Consider the following 17,170-nt stretch of genomic DNA (forward strand, 5'->3'; position numbering starts at 1 on the left):
GGAAGGCACCACTGCTTGCAAAACCTTTCTCCCAAAAATAGCCTCCGAAGAAGCAAAAGTATCGAATTTGTAAAATTTGGCAAATGTATGCAGTGAAGACCAAGTCGCTGCCATACAAATCTGTTCAACAGAAGCCTCATTCTTGAAAGCCCATGTGGAAGCCACAGCTCTGGTGGAATGAGCTGTAATTCGTTCAGGAGGCTGCTGTCCAGCAGTCTCATAAGCCAATCGGATGATGCTTTTCAGCCAGAAGGAAAGAGAGGTAGCAGTTGCTTTCTGACCTCTCCTCTTACCAGAATAGACAACAAACAAGGATGATGTTTGTCTGAAATCCTTAGTTGCATTTAAATAGAATTTTAAAGCACGAACCACATCAAGATTGTGTAACAGTCGTTCCTTCTTAGAAGCTGGATTAGGGCACAGAGAAGGAACAATGATTTCCTGGTTAATATTCTTATTAGAAACCACTTTTGGAAGGAAACCAGGTTTGGTACGCAAAACAACCTTATCTGCATGGAACACCAGATAGGGTGAGTTATACTGCAAAGCAGACAATTCAGAAACTCTTCGAGCAGAAGAAATAGCTACCAAAAACAAAACTTTCCATGATAATAACTTAATATCTATGGAATGTAAAGGTTCAAACGGAACCCCTTGAAGAACTGAAAGAACTAAATTTAGACTCCAGGGAGGAGCCACAGGTTTGTAGACAGGCTTGATTCTAACTAGAGCCTGTGCAAACGCCTGAACGTCTGGCACAGCTGCCAGACGCTTGTGTAACAGGATAGACAGAGCAGATATCTGTCCCTTTAAGGAACTAGCTGACAAACCTTTCTCCAATCCTTCTTGGAGAAAAGACAATATCCTTGGAATCCTAATCTTACTCCACGAGTAACCCTTGGATTCACACCAACAAAGATATTTACGCCATATCTTATGGTAAATTTTCCTGGTGACAGGCTTTCTGGCCTGGATCAGAGTATCTATAACTGATTCAGAGAACCCACGCTTAGCTAGAATTAAGCGTTCAATCTCCAAACAGTCAGTTGCAGAGAAACTAGATTTGGATGCTTGAAAGGACCTTGTATTAGAAGATCCTGCCTCGATGGCAGTTTCCATGGTGGAACCGATGACATGTCCACTAGGTCTGCATACCAAGTCCTGCGTGGCCACGCAGGCGCTATCAGAATTACCAAAGCCTTCTCCTGTTTGATTATGGCTACTAGCCGAGGGAGAAGAGGAAACGGTGGAAAGACATAAGCTAGACTGAATGACCAAGGCGCTACTAAAGCATCTATCAATGCCGCCTTGGGATCCCTGGATCTGGATCCGTAAAGGGGAAGTTTGGTGTTCTGACGGGACGCCATCAGATCCAACTCTGGAATACCCCATAGCTGGGTCAGCTGAGCAAACACCTCCGGGTGGAATTCCCACTCCCCCGGGTGAAAAGTCTGACGACTCAGAAAATCCGCCTCCCAGTTGTCTACTCCTGGGATGTGAATTGCAGATAGGTGGCAGGAGTGATCCTCCGCCCATTTGATGATCTTGGTTACTTCCTTCATTGCTAGGGAACTCTTTGTTCCTCCCTGATAACTGATGTACGCTACAGTCATGATGTTGTCCGACTGAAATCTGATGAATTTTGCCTCCGCTAGTTGAGGCCAAGCTTGGAGCGTATTGAATATCGCTCTCAGTTCCAAAATGTTTATCGGGAGAAGAGATTCTTCCCGAGACCATAGACCCTGAGCTTTCAGAGAGTCCCAGACCACACCCCAGCCTAACAGACTGGCATCGGTCGTGACAATGATCCACTCCGGTCTGCGGAAGCTCATTCCCTGAGACAGGTGATCCTGAGACAACCACCAGAGAAGAGAGTCTCTGGTTTTCTGGTCCATTTGTATTTGAGGAGACAAATCTGCATAATCCCCATTCCACTGTTTGAGCATGCACAGTTGCAGTGGTCTTAGATGAATTCGGGCAAAAGGGACTACGTCCATTGCCGCAACCATTAATCCGATTACCTCCATGCACTGAAGGCCGAGGAATGGAATGAAGAACTCAGCAAGTAGTTAAAAGCTTTGACTTCCTGACCTCTGTCAGAAATATTTTCATTTCTACCGAGTCTATTAGTGTTCCCAGGAAGGGAACCCTTGTGAGCGGGGACAGAGAACTCTTTTCTACGTTCACCTTCCACCCGTGAGACCTTAGAAAGGCCAGAACCATGTCCGTATGAGCCTTGGCTCTGTGAAAAGATGACGCCTGTATTAAGATGTCGTCTAGGTAAGGTGCTACTGCAATGCCCTGCGGTCTTAGTACCGCTAGAAGGGACCCTAGCACCTTTGTCAAAATCTGGGAGCGGTGGCCAACCCGAAAGGAAGGGCCACGAACTGGTAATGCGTGTCCAGAAAGGCGAACCTTAGGAACTGATGATGATCTTTGTGGATAGGAATATGTAGGTACGCATCCTTTAGATCCACGGTAGTCATATATTGACCTTCCTGGATCATCGGTAAGATTGTCCGAATGGTTTCCATTTTGAAAGATGAAACTCTGAGGAATTTGTTTAGAATCTTTAGATCCAGGATTGGCCTGAAAGTTCCTTCCTTTTTGGGAACTACAAACAGGTTTGAGTAAAATCCCAGTCCTTGTTCTGAAACTGGAACTGGGTGTATCACTCCCATCTTTAGAAGATCTTCTACACAGCGTAAGAACGCCTCTTTCTTTGTCTGGTCTGAAGACAAACGAGAAATGTGGAACCTTCCCCTTGGGGGAGAGTCCTTGAATTCTAGAAGATACCCCTGAGCAACAATTTCTAATGCCCAGGGATCTGGAACATCTCTTGCCCAAGCCTGAGCAAAGAGAGAAAGTCTGCTCCCTACTAGATCCGGTCCCGGATCGGGGGCTACCCCTTCATGCTGTCTTGGTAGCAGACGCAGGTTTCTTGGCCTGTTAACCCTTGTTCCAGCCCTGCAAGGGTTTCCAGGTTGCTTTGGGCTGTGAAGCGTTACCCTCCTGCTTTGCGGCAGCAGAGGTTGAAGCAGGTCCGCTCCTGAAGTTGCGAAAGGAGCGAAAATTAGCCTTGTTTTTGGCCTTAAACGGTCTATCCTGCGGGAGGGCATGGCCCTTCCCCCCAGTGATATCCGCGATAATTTCTTTCAACTCTGGACCAAAAAGGGTCTTCCCCTTGAAAGGAATGTTTAGTAACTTTGTTTTGGACGACACGTCAGCCGACCAAGATTTGAGCCAAAGCGCTCTTCGCGCCATAATGGCAAAACCTGAATTTTTCGCCGCTAACTTAGCTATTTGGAAAGCGGCATCAGTGATAAAATAATTAGCTAGCTTTAGAGCATGAATTCTATCCATGACTTCGTCATATGAAGTCTCCCTCTGGAGCGACTCCTCCAGTGCCTCAAACCAAAAAAAGCCGCTGCAGTAGTTACAGGAATAATGCAGGCAATTGGCTGAAGAAGGAAACCTTGTTGAACAAAGATTTTCTTCAGTAAACCTTCCAATTTTTTATCCATAGGATCTTTGAAAGCACAACTGTCTTCTATTGGGATAGTTGTACGCTTAGCAAGTGTTGAAACTGCTCCCTCTACCTTAGGGACCGTCTGCCACGCGTCCCGTCTGGGGTCATTTATGGGGAACATTTTCTTAAAGACAGGGGGGGGGAACAAAAGGTACACCTGGTCTCTCCCACTCCCTATCCACAATATCCGCCACCCTCTTCGGGATCGGAAACGCATCAGTGTATACAGGGACCTCTAAAAACCTGTCCATTTTACACAATTTTTCTGGGACCACCATGGGGTAACAATCATCCAGCGTAGCTAAAACCTCCTTAAGCAGGACGCGGAGGTGTTCCAGCTTAAATTTAAACGCTAAGGAATCTGACTCTGCCCGCTGAGTAACTTTTCCTGTGTCAGAAATTTCTCCCTCGGACAGACCGTCCCTCACTGCCACTTCAGAGTGTTGTGAGGGTACTACAGATAAATCATCCAAAGCTTCTGATTGCTCATCCTCTGTTCTTAAAACTGAGCTATCACGCTTCTTTGGAAAAACTGGCAGTTTGGATAAAAATGCTGCAAGGGAATTATCCATAACTGCTGCTAATTGTTGTAAGGTAATAGGGGCCAATGCGCTAGAGGTACTAGGCATCGCTTGCGCAGGCGTAACTGGTGTCGACACATGGGGAGAGGAAGAAGGACTGTCCTCGTTACCTTCCGTTAAAGAATAATCTTGGGCTACATTTTTAAGTGTCACTGCATGGTCTTTAAAATGTTTAGATACCTTAGCACACTTTAAACACAAATGCAATGGGGGTACCGCCATGGCTTTGAAACACATAGAACAAGGTCTATCTGAAGGCTCAGACATGTTTGACAGACTTAGACAGCACTCAAATACAGTAAAAAACACTTTTTGAAAAAACGTTATTGTGCCTTTAAATAATAAAAAGCACACACTTTTTTACCAAATCTCCAAAAAACATCCAATCTTTATGAAATTTTCACCATATGATCCTAATGCTTTGAAATGATTGCAAACGAAGTTTCAAGACAATTAACCGCTTATTGCCCAAACCGGAGCAAATTGAAGCAGGCTACCGGTTAAACACACTACAGCACGATGCCACAGTCTCTGCTGTGGCCCTACCTTCCTTGGGGATTACTTTTGGACGAAAATAAACCTCCCTGGAGTCCTCCAGCAATCTCTGGACTCTACACGTGAAGCTGCATGAAGCTGTCTTGCAACTGAGGCGCGAAAATGAGGCCCCCTCCCTCTTCACTCCGGAGTTGTGGGGCCTTCCCAAGCCTAATTAGGTGTCTAAAAATATGCCAGGCGTATTAAAACCCCAAAAAGTGTTCCAAACATAAAAAACACCTTTGCAAACATGAGATTATAGTAATAAAATAATCGATTTAGCCCATAACAGTGTCCACCAGTGTTTAAGCCCTTTAACTAAGCCATCCTTCTATACTGAGTCTCAGAATATGGCTTACCTTCCCACATGGGGATTTCTGTCAGTCTTCTAGCATTACCAAGTTTTGTTAGAAAAAAAGTGACTGAGCATACCTTAAGCAGTTAAGCCTGCAAACTGTTCCCCCCCAACTGAAGTTCTCCGGTACTCAACAGTCCTGTGTGGGAACAGCAATGGATTTTAGTTACAACATGCTAAAATCTTTTTCCTCTCAGCAGAAATCTTCATCACTTTCTGCCTCAGAGTAAATAGTACAAACCGGCACTATTTTAAAATAACAAACTCTTGATTGAAGAAATAAAAACTACAAATCTAACACCACATACTCTTTACCCTCCCGTGGAGATGCTACTTGTTAGAGCGGCAAAGAGAATGACTGGGGGGGGCGGAGCCTGAGGGGAGCTATATGGACAGCTCTGCTGTGTGCTCTCTTTGCCACTTCCTGTAGGGATTGAGAATATCCCACAAGTAAGGATGAATCCGTGGACTGGATACACCATGTAAGAGAAACATTCCTACTTCATTAACATACCTTCCATACCTGAATAACCCTCAACCTTCTGGCCACATACCTGTGCCTCCAAATCCAGAACACGTCTCTTTGCTTGCAGAAAAGCTTCATCATCCTCACTCAATGTCTTGTTAGCTGTCAGAGGAAGCACCGGTTGCTGGAACAGAGTATACAGTTAAGAGCAATACCAGTCAGTACAAGATGGGTGATGCCAAAGGCACAATGATGTTAACAACTTTTCCCCAACCTGGTAAGTCACAGTGAGATCAAGATAAGGGTCCACTTAGATGTTTTACTCTAAAATCAGTAATTGGTAAGAATTTACAGAGCTAGAAGATATTTAATTATATAAAAGAGAGAGGTGAAGATCAAGCAGGTTCTACAATTTTATTACTCACCTGAGAAATAGCTCTCACAGGTTCTGTTGGAAGTGAAGCAGCAACTGAAAGACAAAGCACAGGAAGTTGTTACTATGGGGGCACGAAAGAGAGAAACTGAGGGTTGAAGAGTGAGAAAAGCAGCAAAGGGGTCACCAATTACAAAAACAACTTCAGAAAGAAGATAGAAAAAAGTTTAGACATAATATAAACACAAGTGAAACAATATTTGATTAGTTACATATAATAAATGCCATTTTCATCATTGGAGCAGACTACTTCGTGGCTAAGCACTATAATACAATAAGCAGACTTTCTGAAACATTCATTGACTTAGCTATAGTAAATGCTGGAAGATTACAGGTATTATGTTCTATAAGCAATATATAGCTTTAGAACAAGATAGCATAACATAAGGGGAATAGTGCCATGGTTATATGTGATCTGTATTCGAGTGAGTGGAAAAAGTATGATAATTGGAATTAACAGAATTAATACCAGAATCCCATAACTGCAGCAGTATTAATTTGGGTTTCAGAGTTCCCTGTGTGGGTGGAGCAACAAGGAATTCATGTCAGAATGTCATTAGTGTCAAGAGTACATGGTGTGTAGTAAAAGGACAATCAGTGGGGAAGGGATAAGATGTCTATTCAGTCCTTGTTGGGCTTGGCAGGCAGCACATGGAACCAAGCTGAAGACAATTTGCTAGAAGTGCTCAAACAGCATCTATTGCTTGCAATTTGCTCATTGACAAGAGTCAGCTTCTCATTGCATAAATGTGGTTGGTCTATAGCACTGGTTTTCAAACCTGTCCTCAGGCCTCCCCAACAGGCCATATTTTCAGTATTACATTGGATAAGAGCAGGTGAAATAACCATGTTTACTAATCAGCTAATTAATTCACCTGTGTTCTAGTTCAGATATCCATAAAATGTGGTCTGTTAGGCCTGAGGACAGGTTTGAAAACCAATGGTCTACAGCATAGAATATAGCAGAATATCGCCCTCTGTATTGCATATATCCTGCCCTTCCACCACAAATGTTTTTGATGCTAACATCAAAGTTCTGCTTGTGAAATAACTGTTGAGCTTAGTTGAAATGTTTACATCATTGGCTATGAAAGAAAAATTCTAAATATGAACCCATTCTAACAATAAAAAGGTGTGTTCTGCAAAGAGCGACTGCCCAGGTAGAATTCATAACTGGTGTGTTATAAGCCCCATGTTTTGTCTGAAGCGTAACAAATCAAGCCAATTCCATACAGACAATGTCACTTCCCCAATTCTTCACTTCAGTATTAAAAGACCCTGTAGAAATGGGGGGGGGGGGGGCGTAAAATGCCACTTTATCAAACTATTCTATAAAGGAACTATATTAGATTTAGTACTTACAAACAGCGGTATAGTATCTGAGGTGACTGTGGGTGAGAACTTAGGCTCTAGTGATCATCAGTCTGTATGGTTTAATATTCAGGCAAAAGTACATGGGCAGATACCTAGATGCATCTCTAAAAGGGATGGCACAGATTACAGGAATACAAGAATAGTGGGAAGATTTTAAAAATGCTATTCTAGATGCAACTAAACACTGTATTAGGCTTGTTTGTATAAGTAAAAGAAAACCAATATAGTTTAAGAGAAGTAGCACATGCAGTTAAGACAAAAAAGACAGTCTATAAAAAAAATTCAAAGAAGAAGAGGATAAGGAAAAATGGAGAACTCATCAAAAGATGACAAAGCAGTTAATCAGAAAAGCTAAAGCTGATGCAGAAGAGAAAATCAATTACAATCTGTAAAAAAAAGGTGACAAAACATTCTTTAAATATATCAGTGAAAAGAGAAAAACTAACAGAGGGATAGTTAGACTCAAGAATGATGATAGAGTAGTGGAAGAAGATAAACAAATAGCAAACTTTTGTTCAGTCTTTACAACAGATGGTAAAGATAGTGAGATTCTATTAAGGGATGTTACTGTAAAAAAAAAATTATGCTTACCTGATAAATTTATTTCTTTTTTGACACAATGAGTCCACGGATCATCTTAATTACTAATGGGATATTCACCTCCTGGTCAGCAGGAGGTGGCAAAGAGCACCACAGCAGAGCTGTTAAATAGCTCCTCCCTTCCCTCCCACTCCAATCAATCGACCGAAGTTAGGAAGAGAAAGGAAAAGCCAAGGTGCAGAGGTGTCTGAAGTTTACATAACCCACAACCTGTCTACTAGAACAGGGCGGGCCGTGGACTCATCGTGTCAAAAAAGAAATACATTTATCAGGTAAGCATAAATTTTATTTTCTTTTTTTAAGACACGAGTCCACGGATCATCTTAATTACTAATGGTATCCAATACCAAAGCTAGAGTACACAGATGATACGGGAGGGACAAGACAGGAAACCTAAACGGAAGGCACCACTGCTTGAAGAATCTTTCTCCCAAAAGCGGCCTCAGCCGAGGCAAAAGTGTCAAAACTTGTAAAAATTTTAAAAAGAGTGTAGAGAGGACCAAGTTGCAGTCTTGCAAATCTGTTCCACAGAAGCTTCATTTTTGAATGCCCATAAGGAAGCAACAGCCCTCGTGGAATGAGCTGTAACTCTCTCTGGAGGCTGTCGTCCAGCAGTCTCATATGCAAAACGCATAATATTCTACAGCCAAAAAGAAAGAGAAGTAGCCAAAGCTTTCTGACCCTTACGTTTTCCTGAGAAAAACACAAACAAAGCAGAAGACTGACTAAAATCTTTAGTCGCCTGCAGATAAATCTTCAAAGCATGAACTACATCCCAACTGTGCAGAAGACGTTCCTTCTGGGAAGAAGGGTTGGGACACAAGGAAGAAACAACCATCTCTTGATTAATGTTCCTATCAGAAACAACCTTAGGAAGAATCCCTAACTTGGTACGCAACACTACCTTATCCAAATGGAAATTAAGATAAGGAGGTTTACACTGCAATGCATATTGTTCCGAAACTCTACGAGCAGAAGAAATAGCAACAGTAAATAAAGCTTAACATCTAGGGAATGCATAGGCTCAAACGGAGGCCGCTGCAGAACTTTAAGAACTAAATTCAAACTCCAAGGAGGAGTAACTGGTTTGAACACAGGCCTGATCCTAACCAAGGCCTGACAAAAAGATTTAACATCTGGAACTGCTGCCAGACGTTTGGTGTAACAAATAGACAAGGCAGAGATTTGCCCCTTCAGAGAACTTGTCAATAAACCTTTCTCCAAACCCTCTTGGAGGAAAGGCTAAATTCTAGGAAACCTAACTCTACTCCAAGAGTAGCCCTTGGATTCGCACAAATATAGATATTTCCGCCAAATCTTAAAGTAAATCTTACTGGTCACAGGCATACGAGTCTGGACCATGGTTTCAATGACCGATTCAGAAAAAACATAATTTATGCTTACCTGATAAATTCCTTTCTTCTGTAGTGTGATCAGTCCACGGGTCATCATTACTTCTGGGATATTAACTCCTCCCCAACAGGAAGTGCAAGAGGATTCACCCAGCAGAGCTGCATATAGCTCCTCCCCTCTACGTCACTCCCAGTCATTCGACCAAGGACCAACGAGAAAGGAAAAAGCCAAGGGTGAAGTGGTGACTGGAGTATAAATTAAAAAAATATTTACCTGCCTTAAAACAGGGCGGGCCGTGGACAGATAACACAAAAGAAGAAAGGAATTTATCAGGTAAGCATAAATTATGTTTTCTTCTGTTAAGTGTGATCAGTCCACGGGTCATCATTACTTCTGGGATACCAATACCAAAGCAAAAGTACACGGATGACGGGAGGGATAGGCAGGCTCTTTATACAGAAGGAACCACTGCCTGAAGAACCTTTCTCCCAAAATAGCCTCCGATGAAGCAAAAGTGTCAAATTTGTAAAATTTGGAAAAAGTATGAAGCGAAGACCAAGTTGCAGCCTTGCAAATCTGTTCAACAGAGGCCTCATTCTTAAAGGCCCAAGTAGAAGACACAGCTCTAGTGGAATGAGCTGTAATCCTTTTAGGAGGCTGCTGTCCAGCAGTCTCATAAGCTAAACGAATTATGCTACGAAGCCAAAAAGAAAGAGAGGTAGCAGAAGCTTTTTGACCTCTCCTCTGCCCAGAGTAAACGACAAACAGAGAAGACGTTTGTCGAAATTCCTTAGTTGCCTGTAAGTAAAATTTTAGAGCACGGACTACATCCAGGTTGTGCAGTAGACGTTCCTTCTTCGAAGAAGGATTTGGGCATAAAGAAGGAACAACAATCTCTTGATTGATATTCCTGTTAGTAACTACCTTAGGTAAGAACCCAGGTTTAGTACGCAGAACTACCTTATCCGAATGAAAAATCAAATAAGGAGCATCGCAATGTAAGGCTGATAACTCAGAGACTCTTCGAGCCGAGGAAATAGCCATTAAAAATAGAACTTTCCAAGATAACAACTTTATATCAATGGAATGAAGGGGTTCAAAAGGAACACCCCTGTAAAACATTAAGAACAAGGTTTAAACTCCATGGTGGAGCAACCGTTTTAAACACAGGCTTAATCCTGGCCAAAGCCTGACAAAAAGCCTGGACGTCAGGAACTTCTGACAGACGTTTGTGTAACAGAATGGACAGAGCTGAGATCTGTCCCTTTAATGAACTAGCGGATAAACCCTTTTCTAAACCTTCTTGTAGAAAAGACAATATCCTAGGAATCCTAACCTTACTCCAAGAGTAACCTTTGGATTCACACCAATATAGGTATTTACGCCATATCTTATGGTAAATCTTTCTGGTAACAGGTTTCCTAGCCTGTATTAAGGTATCAATAACTGACTCAGAAAACCCACGTCTTGATAAAATCAAGCGTTCAATTTCCAAGCAGGTCAGCTTCAGAGAAGTTAGATTTTGATGTTTGAAGGGACCCTGTATCAGAAGGTCCTGTTTCAGAGGTAGAGACCAAGGTGGACAGGATGACATGTCCACCAGATCTGCATACCAAGTCCCTGCGTGGCCACGCAGGTGCTATTAGAATCACTGATGCTCTCTCTTGTTTGATTCTGGCAATCAATCGAGGAAGCATCGGGAAGGGTGGAAACACGTAAGCCATCCTGAAGTCCCAAGGTGCTGTCAGGGCATCTATCAGGACTGCTTCTGGATCCCTGGATCTGGACCCGTAACGAGGAAGCTTGGCGTTCTGTCGAGACGCCATGAGATCTATCTCTGGTTTGCCCCAACGTCGAAGTATTTGGGCAAAGACCTCCGGATGAAGTTCCCACTCCCCCGGATGAAAAGTCTGAACGACTTAAGAAATCCGCCCTCCCAGTTCTCCACTCCCGGGATGTGGATTGCTGACAGGTGGCAAGAGTGAGACTCTGCCCAGCGAATTATCTTTGATACTTCCATCATAGCTAGGGAGCTTCGTGTCCCTCCCTGATGGTTGATGTAAGCTACAGTCGTGATGTTGTCCGACTGAAACCTGATGAAACCCCGCGTTGTCAACTGGGGCCAAGCCAGGAGGGCATTGAGAACTGCTCTCAATTCCAGAATGTTTATTGGCAGGAGACTCTCCTCCTGACTCCATTGTCCCTGAGCCTTCAGAGAATTCCAGACGGCAACCCAACCTAGAAGGCTGGCGTCTGTTGTTACAATTGTCCAGTCTGGTCTGCTGAATGGCATCCCCCTGGACAGATGTGGCCGAGAAAGCCACCAAAGAAGAGAATTTCTGGTCTCTTGATCCAGATTCAGAGAAGGGGATAAGTCTGAGTAATCCCCATTCCACTGACTTAGCATGCACAGTTGCAGTGGTCTGAGGTGTAGGCGTGCAAAGGGTACTATGTCCATTGCCGCTACCATTAAGCCGATTACCTCCATGCATTGAGCCACTGACGGGTGTTGAATGGAATGAAGGGTGCGGCAAGCACTTTGAAGTCTTGTTAACCTGTCCTCTGTCAGGTAAATCTTCATTTTTACAGAATCTATAAGAGTCCCCAGGAAGGGAACTCTTGTGAGTGGAACGAGTGAACTTTTCTTTTCGTTCACCTTCCATCCATGTGACCTTAGAAATGCCAGTACTAACTCTGTATGAGACTTGGCAGTTTGAAAGCTTGAAGCTTGAATCAGAATGTCGTCTAGGTATGGAGCTACCGAGATTCCCCGCGGTCTTAGTACCGCCAGAAGAGCACCCAGAACCTTTGTGAAGATTCTTGGAGCTGTAGCCAATCCGAATGGAAGAGCTACAAACTGGTAATGCCTGTCTAGGAAGGCAAACCTTAGGTACCGGTAATGATCTTTGTGAATCGGTATGTGAAGGTAAGCATCTTTTAAATCTACAGTGGTCATGTACTGACCCTCTTGGATCATAGGTAAAATTGTCCGAATAGTCTCCATCTTGAACGATGGAACTCTTAGGAATTTGTTTAGGATCTTTAAGTCCAGGATTGGTCTGAAAGTTCCCTCTTTTTTGGGAACCACAAACAGATTTGAGTAAAACCCCTGTCCCTGTTCCGATCGTGGAACTGGGTGGATTACTCCCATTAACAAGAGCTCTTGTACGCAGCGTAGAAACGCCTCTTTCTTTGGATTGTTGACAACCTTGACAGATGAAATCTCTCTCTTGGAGGAGAGTATTTGAAGTCCAGAAGGTATCCCTGAGATATTATTTCTAGCGCCCAGGGATCCTGGACATCTCTTGCCCAAGCCTGGGCGAAGAGAGAAAGCCTGCCCCCCACTAGATCCGATCCCGGATCGGGGGCCCTCAATTCATGCCGTTTTAGGGGCAGCAGTAGGTTTCCTGGTCTGCTTGCCCTTGTTCCAGGACTGGTTAGGTTTCCAGCCTTGTCTGTAGCGAGCAACAGCTCCTTCCTGTTTTGGTGCAGAGGAAGTTGATGCTGCTCCTGCTTTGAAATTACGAAAGGAACGAAAATTAGACTGTCTAGTCTTAGTTTTGGCTTTGTCCTGAGGCAGGGCATGGCCTTTACCTCCTGTAATGTCAGCGATAATCTCTTTCAACCCGGGCCCGAATAAGGTCTGCCCTTTGAAAGGTATATTAAGCAATTTAGACTTAGAAGTAACATCAGCTGACCAGGATTTTAGCCACAGCGCCCTGCGTGCCTGAATGGCGAATCCTGAATTCTTCGCCGTAAGTTTAGTTAGATGTACTACGGCCTCCGAAATGAATGAATTAGCTAGTTTAAGGACTCTAAGCCTGTCCGTAATGTCGTCCAGAGTAGCTGAACTAATGTTCTCTTCCAGAGACTCAATCCAGAACGCCGCTGCAGCCGTGATCGGCGCAATGCATGCAAGGGGTTGCAATATAAAACCTTGTTGAACAAACATTTTCTTAAGGTAACCCTCTAATTTTTTATCCATTGGATCTGAAAAAGCACAGCTATCCTCCACCGGGATAGTGGTACGCTTAGCTAAAGTAGAAACTGCTCCCTCTACCTTAGGGACCGTTTGCCATAAGTCCCGTGTGGTGGCGTCTATTGGAAATATTTTTCTAAATATCGGAGGGGGTGAGAACGGCACACCGGGTCTATCCCACTCCTTAGAAACAATTTCAGTAATTCTCTTAGGTATAGGAAAAACCTCAGTACTCGTCGGTACCGCAAAATATTTATCCAACCTACACATTTTCTCTGGTATTGCAACTGTGTTACAATCATTCAGAGCCGCTAACACCTCCCCTAGTAATACACGGAGGTTTTCCAGTTTAAATTTAAAATTTGAAATATCTGAATCCAGTCTGTTTGGATCAGAACCGTCACCCACAGAATGAAGTTCTCTGTCCTCATGTTCTGCAACCTGTGACGCAGTGTCTGACATGGCCCTAATATTATCAGCGCACTCTGTTCTCACCCCAGAGTGATCACGCTTACCTCTTAGTTCTGGTAATTTAGCCAAAACTTCAGTCATAACAGAAGCCATATCCTGTAATGTGATTTGTAATGGCCGGCCAGATGTACTCGGCGCTACAATATCACGCACCTCCCGAGCGGGAGATGCAGGTACTGGCACGTGAGGCGAGTTAGTCGGCATAACTCTCCCCTCGTTGTTTGGTGAAATTTGTTCAATTTGTACAGATTGACTTTTATTTAAAGTAGCATCAATACAGTTAGTACATAAATTTCTATTGGGCTCCACTTTGGCATTGCAACAAATGACACAGGCATCTTCCTCTGAATCAGACATGTTTAACACACTAGCAAATAAACTTGCAACTTGGAATACAATTCAATTAGAATAATATTAAAAACGTACTGTGCCTTTAAGAAGCACAGAAAATCTATGACAGTTGAAAATTAATAAATTGAAACAGTTATAGCCTCAATCCTTGTAAACAACACAACTTTAGCAAAGGTTTAATCCCAATAGCAAAGATAACAAATTCTGAAAGCAGGAAACAATTACAGAATAAACGTTTTTTATCACAGTCAACTATAATTCTCACAGGTCTGCTGAGAGAAATTACCTCCCTCAAAATAAGTTTGAAGACCCCTGAGTTCTGTAGAGATGAACCGGATCATGCAGGAAATACAATGAGCTGCTGACTGAAATAACTGATGCATAGAAAAGGCGCCAAAAAACGGCCCCTCCCCCTCACACACAGCAGTGAGAGAGAACAGAAACTGTCAGAAAAAGATTAAGCAAACTGCCAAGTGGAAAAATGGTGCCCCAAACATTTATTCACTCAGTACCTCAGCAAATGAAAACGATTTTACATTCCAGCAAAAACGTTAAACATAATTTCTAGTTATTAAACAGCTTTATGTACTTCTTACAGTGTAATTCTAGTGAAGTACCATTCCCCAGAATACTGAAGTGTAAAGTATACATACATGACATTATATCGGTATGGCAGGATTTTCTCATCAATTCCATTGTCAGAAAATAAAAGCTGCTACATACCTCTATGCAGATTCATCTGCCCGCTGTCCCCTGATCTGAAGTTTACCTCTCCTCAGATGGCCGAGAAACAGCAATATGATCTTAACTACTCCGGCTAAAATCATAGCAAAAACTCTGGTAGATTCTTCTTCAAACTCTGCCAGAGAGGTAATAACACACTCCGGTGCTATTTTAAAATAACAAACTTTTGATTGAAGATATAAAACTAAGTATAATCACCATAGCCCTCTCACACCTCCTATCTAGTCGTTGGGTGCAAGAGAATGACTGGGAGTGACGTAGAGGGGAGGAGCTATATGCAGCTCTGCTGGGTGAATCCTCTTGCACTTCCTGTTGGGGAGGAGTTAATATCCCAGAAGTAATGATGACCCGTGGACTGATCACACTTAACAGAAGAAACCCTGCTTAAATCAAATTAAGCGTTCAATCTCCAAGCACACAGCGTCAGAGAAACTAGATTTGGGGAAGAAAGGACCCTTGAATTAGAAAGTCCTTCCTCATAGGAAGACTCCAAAGTGGAAGAGATAACATCTCTACCAGATCTGAATACCAGATTCTACGAAGCCAGGCCGGTGCAATGAGGATCACCGACGCCCTCTCCTGCTTGACTTGAGCAATGACCCGAGGAAAAAGAGTAAACGGAGGAAAAAAAGGTATGGTAGACTGAAAGCCCAAGGGGCTGTCAGAGCATCAATCAGTTCTGCCTGAAGATCCCTGGACCTTAACCCGTATCTCAGGAGTTTGGCATTCTCAATCGACCACCCCTGTGGATCGCCGACAGACAGCAGGAGTAGGCTTCCGCCCACTGGATTATTTTGACTACTTCTGTCATCGCTAAGGAACTCCTCGTTCCTCCCTGATGTAAGTCACAGAAGTCATGTTGTCAGACTGGAACCTGATAAACTGGGCAGAGGCTAACTGGGCCCAGGCCAGAAGAGCATTGAAGATCGCTCTCAGCTCCAGAGAGTTTATAGGTAAAACAGACTCTGACTGAGTCCAAACACCCTGAACCTTTAGATATCCCCAGCCCCCATTCTAGAAGGCTGGCGATTATTGTCACAATCACCCAAGACGATCTGCGAAAGCAAGATCCCTGGTGCAGATGAACTGGCACCTATGGGAGGATCTAAACTCCCAACCTTCTGCTTTCCAAACAGTTGTGCTAGCCACTAAGCTATGTCAGAGAGGTAGCCACTGTAGAAAAAAAAATCCCTGGTCTCCTGCTTCCAGTAAAATTTGAGGAGGGAAGTCTGCATAAACCTCATTACATTGTTTGAACAAATTTAACTGCAAAGGAATGAAGTGGACCCGACCAAATGGGATGATGTCCAACGCGGCAATCATCAGCCTGATACTTCCGTGCACTGAGCCACTGATGGCCAAGAAGTGAACTGCAGAACTAGACCAGAGTCAAAATCCTTAATTTGCTGACCTCTGCCAGAAAAATTACAAGGATCCTAATAAAAATAGTCTTTGTTTGGAATAAACAGCTCCTTTCCAAATTCACCTTCCAACAGAGTAATCACAGAAAAAAAGATAATATTTAAACTCAGCTGCAGCTGGATTCAAACTCCCAACTCTCTGGTTGCGAGGTGGCTAAGCTATCTACCGGACCACTATAACTTGCAGTCCGTGAGGAATCTTGTTTGTAGAAAGGATGACGCCCGGATCAGGATGTCATCCCAATAGGGCGCCACTGCAATGCCCCGTAACCGAAGCACCACCAACAGCAACCCCAAAAACTCAGAGAAAATCTTTTGGGAGCTGTAGCAAAACCGAAGGGAATAACACAAATTGGAATCATTTGCCTAGAAAGGCAAACCCTTAAAGCTGTGATGATCCAGATGAATAGGAATATGTAGGTGCATGTCCTATATGCCATGAATTGACCCTCTTGGACCCCAGGAAGAATGGAACGAATAGCTTCCATCTTGATTAGACTCATGAATAATATCAACCTGACAGTTCCCTCTCGGAGACCAGGAACAGAAACTCCCAGGTCGGAGAAGCCCCCGACAAAAGTAAGAGCGCCTCTCATTCTGTCTACTGGTCTACTGAAAACCTTAAAAGACAGAACCTTGGAAGGAAAAAACATAATTTATGCTTACCTGATAAATTTATTCTCTTGTAGTGTAGTCAGTCCACGGGTCATCCATTACTTATGGGATATATTCTCCTTCCCAACAGGAAGTTGCAAGAGGATCACCCAAGCAGAGCTGCTATATAGCTCCTCCCCTCACGTCATATCCAGTCATTCGACCGAAACAAGACGAGAAAGGAGAAACCATAGGGTGCAGTGGTGACTGGAGTTTAATCAAAATTTAAACCTGCCTTAAAGACAGGGCGGGCCGTGGACTGACTACACTACAAGAGAAATAAATTTATCAGGTAAGCATAAATTATGTTTTCTCTTGTTAAGTG

The 17,170-nt window shown here is 43.4% G+C and overlaps 1 protein-coding gene across 1 annotated transcript in view; it reads right to left on the minus strand.

The window, feature by feature from the left end:
- FBF1 (Fas binding factor 1) overlaps nucleotides 1-17,170 on the minus strand; it is a 208,204-nt gene that overhangs the window by 107,994 nt on the left and 83,040 nt on the right. Inside the window, exons 17-18 of the mRNA XM_053709181.1 lie at nucleotides 5,891-5,934; nucleotides 5,554-5,649 (exon numbers count right to left, since the gene is read on the minus strand). Of these exons, the coding sequence (XP_053565156.1) occupies nucleotides 5,554-5,649; nucleotides 5,891-5,934 (140 nt within the window). The remainder of the gene's footprint in view (nucleotides 1-5,553; nucleotides 5,650-5,890; nucleotides 5,935-17,170) is intronic.

The sequence above is a fragment of the Bombina bombina genome, chromosome 1, assembly GCF_027579735.1.
Source record: "Bombina bombina isolate aBomBom1 chromosome 1, aBomBom1.pri, whole genome shotgun sequence".
In the NCBI taxonomy this organism is placed as follows: domain Eukaryota; kingdom Metazoa; phylum Chordata; class Amphibia; order Anura; family Bombinatoridae; genus Bombina; species Bombina bombina.